This window comes from Pocillopora verrucosa, chromosome 10 (genome assembly GCF_036669915.1).
Source record: "Pocillopora verrucosa isolate sample1 chromosome 10, ASM3666991v2, whole genome shotgun sequence".
NCBI classification, from domain to species: domain Eukaryota; kingdom Metazoa; phylum Cnidaria; class Anthozoa; order Scleractinia; family Pocilloporidae; genus Pocillopora; species Pocillopora verrucosa.
The window spans coordinates 19,323,865-19,333,908 of record NC_089321.1 but is presented as its reverse complement, the minus strand read 5'-3'; the positions used below and the strand labels follow the sequence as shown (position 1 = coordinate 19,333,908).

At 41.6% G+C, this 10,044-nt stretch overlaps 1 protein-coding gene across 1 annotated transcript; it reads right to left on the bottom strand.

The window, feature by feature from the left end:
* Positions 1 to 321: 321 nt before the first annotated feature.
* On the bottom strand, positions 322 to 9,674 carry LOC131787126 (tetratricopeptide repeat protein 28-like). Its single transcript, XM_066172943.1, has 10 exons — positions 9,608 to 9,674; positions 9,330 to 9,404; positions 7,648 to 7,809; positions 7,313 to 7,390; positions 6,492 to 6,605; positions 5,837 to 6,022; positions 4,118 to 4,348; positions 3,834 to 3,988; positions 1,033 to 2,825; positions 322 to 707 (listed from the first exon to the last, which is right to left on the bottom strand). The coding sequence occupies exons 1-9, from the start codon at positions 9,672 to 9,674 to the stop codon at positions 1,041 to 1,043; spliced, it is 2,853 nt and encodes a 950-aa protein (XP_066029040.1). The 3' UTR covers positions 322 to 707; positions 1,033 to 1,040.
* Positions 9,675 to 10,044: the final 370 nt, after the last annotated feature.

The window sequence follows — 10,044 nt, the reverse complement described above, 5'->3', positions numbered from 1 at the left end:
CATTGAAAATTAAAGGAGAAATCTCGGAAAATTAACTAATATCAAGACTAAATCCCTGCCATTACGGCCAAAATCTGTCATTTTAAGTCCAGATAAACCGAATTCTGATCGGAAGAAACTAAATTTAAGTACCAATGACTGAGTATAAATCTTCGAAAAGTTCATCACCATTTTTTATCTGACATAGACTATGATAATCGAGCAATCGGACAACTTATTATTCTCCAGTTCCTATGGAAATTCTCTACACACGCATGTAATAGCTTTATATCACTCATGAGACTAAACTCTGTTAAAAAAAACTCTGGAAAACGTTTTCAAGACGTTTCAACTTCGACGTAAATGTAACGCCCAAATCCTCTCAGTAGAAAATACTTAGATCAAGAATAGCTTCTCACATAGCTAGTCATGATAATTTTAAGACACCATATGAAAAAAAAAACAAACAAACAAACAAACAGTAGTTTGAGAAGGATATCAAAGATTAAGCTCGTAAAAGCAGTTCAGACAAGCAAACAGGCAACTTTCTGAATCAATGGAAAACTGTTCTCTTGTTAAACGTGACTTTGGCCGTCTTTTGCTCCTTCCTGCTTTCAAAAGAAGACTCTTGACAAAGCTTTCATCGGTAGCTTACTGGTTTCTGGTCCAAATATCAGCATTTGTAGGTATCCGAAAACTCCCCGGGATTCCAATGCTCACTGCCTTAACTGAAAAATAAAAGAATCTAAGTTTAGGGAGGATAGTTGAGTTGCCATGAAATATTTCTTAGCACATGAAACGATACATTGCACAACAGGATTATTTTAAAAGAAATTTGCTATTTTACTCCTATCGTGTTTCCAAAAAAGAATGTCATTATCGTAAACGTGTCCACTTGATTGTCCTGCATCTCAGTGTGCGAAGAGAAAAATAAATTCGTAACCCAACTGAAAGGAAAATAACACGCACGTATCACTGCTTACATATGAGCAAAGGTTATGATTTAATGAAACTTTGTATTGAATAGAATTTATCAACAGAATTATTACTTACTGCAGCCTCTAAATCTCACTGAAATCCAGGTTGACGTCGTCACCAATGAGTACAAATGGTGCCCAGTAAATCACCTCTTTGAACTTTTCAATTTCCCTCGTACACTTCATGGCCTGATTGAGAGCTTCACTTGCCTTCTTGCCTTTGGAAAGTGCATCGTAAAAGAAACTCATAAACTCCAGGGTTCCCTCGTCGCCAATCGCCCACAAGGTTACCACAACAGATCTGGCACCGGCACCCAAAAGTGCACGCGCCATGCCGACCACACCCTCGGCCATGACCTCCCCACGAGCAGTGTGACAGCAGCTAAGTACCACCAGACGTGCTCGCAACCCAGCTTCTATGACATCTTTCATCGTCAGTAGATAGTCTTTCTCTAACGGCTGAGGGTTATCTCTTGCGGTGTTTGGTGCCAGAATAACTTCTCCAGTTTCCATTTTACCGTGCGCTGCTATGTGAACTAAGGCCACTGATGATATTCGTTTTAACACTGCATCTTTTGTGGCCATTTCTCCAATGAGAGGGGAGACATTGAGGATACGTCCGATCATCTCCACTTCTTTTCTTCCTTCTGGAAGTTGCATCAAACGTCTTCCCTCATAGATGATGTCTTTGAAACATGGGTCGCCGACAAGCAATGCACCAGTCTTCATATGAAAGTCAGCTGGACAATCATGAATTAGTTGCAAGGTCGTCAGAGAGGGAAGCACACGAATTCTGAAAGAATCACTTAGATAAGACGAGTTGGAGTCCTGCAACGCTGCATAAGGTACAAGGCAAAATGGCCCATCAGGAACGATTGTGATCTCGTCGTTGCCTTCGATGAGGTCAGCAATAGGAGTAACGATGATGTCATGCAGCTTCTTTAAAGCACTTGATTGGGAGTGCCTCACATCAACTCGGATCACGTCATTGGCCACTTCCTCGTCTGTCCGAGGCGAGTCAAGCGGAGGATTTTCGATGGTAACAGTATCTCTTTTACTGATCTCCTTAAGAACAGTTTTGTTCAGCAGCTGGATGAAAAATTCCAATTCATCCCCATACTTGTATTTGTTTACGTGTACTCTTCTCATCTGGATATTATTTTCACTAAGGCAAACCCAGAAGTTAACGTATGGTCCATTAATAGCTATGAAAACTGTGCTCAATGGAACCCACCTCAGAGAAGTGCGGGATGCGCTGGGCGTTAAAGAATCTCCAGGCTGATATTTTGTGACCATGAGATCTCTCAGAGCTTGGGCACGTCCTTTCTCTGAGGCAAGAAGAGCCTTCACAACTTGACTTCGATTGAGATTTATACGCCACAAACCTTTGTATGCTCCTTGGTGCTGATTACGATAACAAATCTTCCACTGATCGTTGAGTTGAAGACTGGCCCTGATATCATCATACAATTCTACACTCGAGTAATAACAGTCAAAGGCCATCATAAGATTTCCTTGGCACTCAAAACTGATTCCAAGGGAACAGAGTGAGCACGCCTCTCCAGTCTTATCTCCCACTTCTTTGGATATTTCTAGGTGACGTTGAAAACACTCAATAGCTGTTTTCAACTCTCTTTGACCTTGATGAATCCTACCGAGAAGGCAATAACTTTTTCCCTCTTCAGCCTTGTCTCCCACTTCTTTAGCAATTTCTAGATGACGTTGGTGGTACTCAGTTGCTGTTTCGAACTGTCGTAAACGTTCATAAGCGTTGCCGAGGCTGCCATAACTTTTTCCCTCTCCAGCCTTGTCTCCCACTTCTTTAGCAATTTCTAGATGACGTTGATGGTACTGGATGGCTGTTTTGAACTGTCCTAGACCGTCATAAGCGTTGCCGAGGTTGCCATAACTTCTTCCCTCTCCGGCCTTGTCTCCCACTTCTTTAGCAATTTCTAGACGACGTTGATGGTACTGGATGGCTGTTTTGAACTGTCCTAGACCTTGATAATCGTTGCCGAGGTTGCCATAACTTCTTCCCTCTCCGGCCTTGTCTCCCACTTCTTTAGCAATTTCTAGATGACGTTGATGGCACTGGATGGCTGTTTTAAACTGTCCTAGACCATGATAAGCGATGCCGAGGTTGCCATAACCACTTCCCTCTCCTGCCTTGTCTCCCACTTCTTTAGCAATTTCTAGATGACGTTGATAGTACTGGATGGCTTTTTTGAACTGTCCTAGACCGACATAAGCGTTGCCGAGGTTGCCATAACTTCTTCCCTCTCCGGCCTTGTCTCCCACTTCTTTAGCAATTTCTAGATGACGTTGATGGTACTGGATGGCTGTTTTGAACTGTCCTAGACCGACATAACCGATGCCGAGGTTGCCATAACTTCCTCCCTCTCTGGCCTTGTCTCCCACTTCTTTAGCAATTTCTAGATGACGTTGATGGTACTGGATGGCTGTTTTGAACTGTCCTAGACCGTCATAAGCGTTGCCGAGGTTGCCATAACTTCTTCCCTCTCCGGCCTTGTCTCCCACTTCTTCAGCAATTTCTAGATGACGTTGATGGTACTGGATGGCTGTTTTGAACTGTCCTAGACCTTGATAATCGTTGCCGAGGTTGCCATAACTGATTCCCTCTCCGGCCTTGTCTCCCACTTCTTTAGCAATTTCTAGACGACGTTGATGGTACTGGATAGCTGTTTTGAACTGTCCTAGACCTTGATAATCGTTGCCGAGATTGCCATAACTTCTTTCCTCTCCAGCCTTGTCTCCCACTTCTTTAGTAATTTCTAGATGACGTTGATGGTACTGGATGGCTGTTTTGAACTGTCCTAGACCTTGATAATCGTTGCCGAGGTTTCCATAACTGCTTACCTCTCCGGCCTTGTCTCCCACTCCTTTAGCAATTTCTAGATGACGTTGATGGTACTGGATGGCTGTTTTGAACTGTCCTAGAATTTGATAATCGTTGCCGAGGTTGCCATAACTTCTTCCCTCTCCGGCCTTGTCTCCCACTTCTTTAGCAATTTCTAGATGACGTTGATGGTACTGGATGGCTGTTTTGAACTGTCCTAGACCTTGATAATCGTTGCCGAGGTTGCCATAACTGATTCCCTCTCTGGCCTTGTCTCCCACTTCTTTAGCAATTTCTAGATCACGTTGATGGTACTGGATGGCTTTTTTGAACTGTCCTAGACCGCCATAAGCGTAGCCGAGGTTGCCATAACTTCTTCCCTCTCCGGCCTTGTCTCCCACTTCTTTAGCAATTTCTAGATCACGTTGATGGTACTGGATGGCTGTTTTGAACTGTCCTAGACCGCCATAAGCGTAGCCGAGGTTGCCATAACTTCTTCCCTCTCCGGCCTTGTCTCCCACTTCTTTAGCAATTTCTAGATGACGTTGATGGTACTGGATGGCTGTTTTGAACTGTCCTAGACCGTCATAAGCGTTGCCGAGGTTGCCATAACTTCTTCCCTCTCTGGCCTTGTCTCCCACTTCTTTAGCAATTTCTAGATGACGTTGATGGTACTGGATGGCTGTTTTGAACTGTCCTAGACCTTGATAATCGTTGCCGAGGTTGCCATAACTGATTCCCTCTCCGGCCTTGTGTCCCACTTCTTTAGCAATTTCTAGATGACGTTGATGGTACTGGATGGCTGTTTTGAACTGTCCTAGACCGACATAAGCGTTGCCGAGGTTGCCATAACTTCTTCCCTCTCCGGCCTTGTCTCCCACTTCTTTAGCAATTTCTAGATCACGTTGATGGTACTGGATGGCTGTTTTGAACTGTTCTAGACCGCCATAAGCGTAGCCGAGGTTGCCATAACTTCTTCCCTCTCCGGCCTTGTCTCCCACTTCTTTAGCAATTTCTAGATGACGTTGATGGTACTGGATGGCTGTTTTGAACTGTCCTAGACCTTGATAATCGTTGCCGAGGTTGCCATAACTGATTCCCTCTCCGGCCTTGTCTCCCACTTCTTTAGCAATTTCTAGATGACGTTGATGGTACTGGATGGCTGTTTTGAACTGTCCTAGACCGACATAAGCGTTGCCGAGGTTGCCATAACTTCTTCCCTCTCCGGCCTTGTCTCCCACTTCTTTAACAATTTCTACATGACGTTGATGGTACTGGATGGCTGTTTTGAACTGTGCTAGACCGTCATAAGCGTTGCCGAGGTTGCCATAACTTCTTCCCTCTCCGGCCTTGTCTCCCACTTCTTTAGCAATTTCTAGATGACGTTGATGGTACTGGATGGCTGTTTTGAACTGTCCTAGACCGTCATAAGCGTTGCCGAGGTTGCCATAACTGCTTCCCTCTCCGGCCTTGTCTCCCACTTCTTTAGCAATTTCTAGATGACGTTGATGGTACTGGATGGCTGTTTTGAACTGTCCTAGACCTTGATAAGCGTTGCCGAGGTTGCCATAACTGATTCCCTCTCCGGCCTTGTCTCCCACTTCTTTAGCAATTTCTAGATGACGTTGATGGTATTGGATGGCTGTTTTGAACTGTCCTAGACCGTCATAAGCGTTGCCGAGGTTGCCATAACTGCTTCCCTCTCCGGTCTTGTGTCCCACTTCTTTAGCAATTTCTAGATGACGTTGATGGTACTGGATGGCTGTTTTGAACTGTCCTAGACCTTGATAAGCGTTGCCGAGGTTGCCATAACTGATTCCCTCTCCGGCCTTGTGTCCCACTTCTTTAGCAATTTCTAGATGACGTTGATGGTATTGGATGGCTGTTTTGAACTGTCCTAGACCTTGATAATTGTTGCCGAGGTTGCCATAACCTCTTCCTTCTCCGGCCTTGTCTCCCACTTCTTTAGCAATTTCTAGATGACGTTGATGGTACTGGATGGCTGTTTTGAACTGTCCTAGACCTTGATAATAGTTGCCGAGATCGCAATAACTGATTCCCTCTCCGGCCTTGTCTACCACTTCTTTAGCAATTTTTAGATGACGTCGATGGTACTGGATGGCTGTTTTGAACTGTTCTCGTCCTTGATAAGCGTTTCCGAGATTGGAAGAACTGTTTGCTATGACTATTAGTTTAGCATTAGTTTTCCCTAGTAATTGAAGCAAACGTTGGTCGTCATTTTCAATCTTAAAACGTGTCAAGGGTCGATAAATCAGCAGATTTACGAAAATGCAATGGAAATGTGTATTTTTAAAAAACAGTAAGAGTATTAGATAGAACCTTAAAACTGGAATGATAATTCGAACGTGGGTTTTGTTAGGGATTTGATTTCAAGTTATTGGAGAGTTTTGTCTAGCCCTGAAGCGTATTTATTGGTTTGGGTTCGGTCGTCATGGTGATGCTGGTCTGAAGACGAAAAGTGAGGGGTATTCAGCTCAAACTCTGGGAATTAATTAATATGGCCTCTTCTCTTAAGTAAAGTTTCGTGGAATAGTCTAAAATACTCTTTAAGAATATTCTAGCTTCTTTAAACTGCTCAGTGCAGTATAAGATAACATTGCTTCCATTATGTGTTGAAGAATCTCTCCGGAACGTATTGATTTCCCTTGAAATATTACTCGTATTGCATCTCGTATGACCTTTGAGACATTCGTTAAAGGATACGGCCAATCCCATATGCAACCAGCTCCTTGCTTCTTTATACAAGCCAAGTTCGACACAAGCTCTGGCTCCTGAAAAGGAGAGAATAATTGTTGGTACGAGGTATTCATCACTGTTAAAGTATAAACGTATTGATAAAATGGACTTAATTTCCCATTTAGCTAGGAACAAAAATTTTGATAATGAAGGAAATTGAACTTGTAGAAGAACTGAAAATAAACAATAAGGAGCTAATGGAAAGCGGCTACCAATTAAGCTTCAATTGATGATGATAACGATAAATTTATCTCGCACATTCTTCATTTAAATGTGCTATTATGCGCTTTTCAGCACTTTTCGAGGAAATTTTCGGGCAGACTGCATTGAGCAGTTTATAATTTTTGAAAGGGAATTTTTCAGGTGCCTCCTTTGAGTTACAGAGAAGATGCAAAAAACGAGGCTTACGGTTTTCCGTTCTTATCCGGGACTAGAATATTAAACCATTTGCAGATGACACAGCTTAGGCGGCAGCACATTGTCCTCAGATATTTAAGACTAAGAGAGATGGTCCGGTCTAGGGCTTGAACCCTCGACCTCCGGCGCTTTACAACGTGAACTAAACAGGCGGCGGTATTTGAGAGCTTATTGACATTCTCTTATGCTTTTTACCCACATTACAGACATTGGCACACCAGATACAATTGACACCTGGGGAGCAGTAACCTGCCACAAACCACACAATCCTCTTTTGACGAAATCAGAGAATAGAATGTTGATGGCTCGTGTCTGAAAAACCCACCTTTCTTAATAGCTTTGATTAAAGTGGGTTCCAACTGAACGACAACTGTTGCATCATCGAGACATTCCACATAGTTTGCTATGAGATTCAGGAAATAAGGCTTAAAAAAGTGGTCATCATATGGAATTGCAACAAAGAAGCCTTAAAAAATTACAATTGCTTAAAATGTAACGAGGATCATTTCTTTGCTTAATTTTCATCCGCTACAGGGCGAGTTATGTTTGTATGCTACTTTTCTACATTTGCTCAATTTTTTCTTTTCTTGATTCAGATTGTGTATTCCGCTATCTTGTAACGCTGCGCGACAGATTTATGTTTACATATGAAATTGTTACCCAAACGGAAATGAGCTGTTGCCCTGTTGCTGTAAAGCTTGGCGTTCAGTCGTTTATCTTTGCAGTTCACTCGAAGTCCTTCCGTGTACGAGTTTATCGCGTTATTAGCTTCTCCTTGTCTGTATTCTTTGTTACCTTCCTCGAGACAAGCTTTCGCTATTTCTAAAAACACAACGTTTTAGTATTAATGATTTAGTAATGAGTGATACGACCCTTGACGGATGGTGCCAACTCTATATATCCAAACGAACTTTTAAGTTAAAGGAGCTTAGAGCTATGAGAAAAAACAACCAGAAAAGTTTAATATCTGTGCATTTTGTTTGTGTGCAAGCTGTTGGGAGTCTGGGCTGTAGCTTGGCTATTACCACAAGTTTATCAATTTACATTTAGGTCGAGAGGCTTTCCAAACTCCTTTTACACCTGGCTTACGTTTTCCAAAATATCACAAGTTTCACCGGAAGATCCTATCTTAACTCAACTTTGTTTACAATCGCCCTTCAGGAGAGTTTATCTGTGTATTTTGTTTTCTTTAAAATATGCAAGCTATTTGGAGTTTTAGCTGTAGCTTGGCTATAACCACATCAAGTCTGATCGGTTTACATTTAGGTCGAGAGACTTTCCAATGACCCTTTTACACATGGGCTACGTTTTTCAAAATTTCACGTTAGAATGTAAAACCACATAAGTTATTGCATAGAGTAAAGCAAAGCCAGGACCGAAAAAGGTCAAAACTTGTGAATGTTCTGATAACGAAAAAAGGAACATCGCGTTGAGAGTCTGAGAGTGACAAGAGTTCGTGGTTTTACCATCGTTCAGAAAAGTGCGCTGGAAAAAGGTTTTTTTGTCTTTTTCTCTTTATCGCTTGGTTTTTCTCATACATGTAATTGTCTATTGAGAACATATTCGAAGAGGCTAACTGGAGAAATTTGATTGGGAAAGTATCACTTTCCCGCGAAGTACCATTTTGCCTGTTGTGAAAGTCAGCGGCTCCACATTTTGTTGGCTAGTGGTTTACAGAGTGGGCCTGGTGTTGACATAACTGTCTAAAGGGGCGTGAAATATTTAGAGGACCAAAACAGGCGATACGGCCGAGACAAAATGCTTCCTCTTCTCCTTAGAATTCTCAAATTGCGTATAATTTCTGTCAAACATGTACTGAACAATAAGGGACAAAAATGTGTTAGCGTAAATGCTTTCCTTTTGGCGGCCTCAAAAAGTTATCCGTTTGTAAAATTTTTCAAAACTTCGAAAATTGGTATTCGTCCACGGATACCAACAGCTCTCTCTTGCCGAATATGACTTTCACACTAAAAATGATCAAATTTACAATATTTTCAAGTGCAAAAGGATAATACTTTTACACGCAAATATCCTCCATTTTAGGTGCAAACTGTAGATACACCGTTAATCTCCAAAACGTTGTGTGTTGATTTACAAGTAAGCACTTCTAAAACCCAGAAAAACCGAGTTTTACAAAGCCTAGTAGGCCAATTTTGGCCCATTCTTCTTTAATTTAGGGCAACTTGTTTTTTTTCCTTTGTTTTTTATTTTACTGGTGACAAAATCTGAAATTTGAAGAAACAATCTTTGCTGTATCAAAAACTTATTCATAGAACATACGCAAATTTTGATGTAAAAGTGAAAAACTTCATGGGGACTTCTTTCAAAAAATCTTTTCTCACCTCTTAAAATGTCATCGTCTACATTCAGTTCAGCGTCACTTGACGTAACTTGACTTTTCTCTGTCCCTGAAATTACTGAGAAGATATTTCAACTTTGTCAGTGATCACAACTATGTGCAATTACAACTAGCGTTCTAATGCTGGCGTATTTAATTAGTGGATTCCTAAAACCATCAAGTCGAAGTAATAAAAAATTGTACATCAGAATTAAGGTATACTTCATCAACAAACAGTATAAAATTACCATAAAGAAGTCTTTCCTTGTTGCCCTTTCTTACCTGTAGCTGGAAACTCATTTTTCACTCCCAGTTCTTCTCCCGTTGTTGGGAGGTTGCTTTCTGCCATAGCTAGAAATAAAATTGAATCGATTGCATTGCGCTACATCGTTAAAAATAAAAAAGAGGAGACTCAAATGAAAGTAACCTAGAGGAAACGTTGTATACTTAATCATAGAGGATGAACGAGAATCTGAAAGTTCCCTCCGTCACGCTATTGTGGTTGCGTGACAGCTCCAGTCAAGTTTAGCGGGTTGTGTCATGTTTGTGTTTTTCATTCGTTTGTTTGTTTGCTTGTTTGTTTTTTAGTCTTTTCTTAGGAATCGTTATTCAAGGCTGTCCCTTATCAAAATGCGTGAGTTGCAATAAACAACCCAATTGTACCCGGTAGGCATGGATAAACACAGATAAAATGTTATGCAATAAAAGACTCTTTCTCT

What these genes read in the sequence shown, in the direction of transcription:
- LOC131787126 (XM_066172943.1), bottom strand. Translation starts at nt 9,674, where the DNA reads ATGGCAGAAAGCAACCTCCCAACAACGGGAGAAGAACTGGGAGTGAAA. An exon ending in AATCAAAGCTATTAAGAAAG is followed by an intron (nt 6,606 to 7,312) that starts GTGGGTTTTTCA and finishes TCTCCTTTTCAG; the next exon opens with GAGCCAGAGCTTGTGTCGAA. An exon ending in TCTCGGCAACTATTATCAAG is followed by an intron (nt 4,349 to 5,836) that starts GTCTAGGACAGT and finishes AACGTCATCTAG; the next exon opens with AAATTGCTAAAGAAGTGGGA.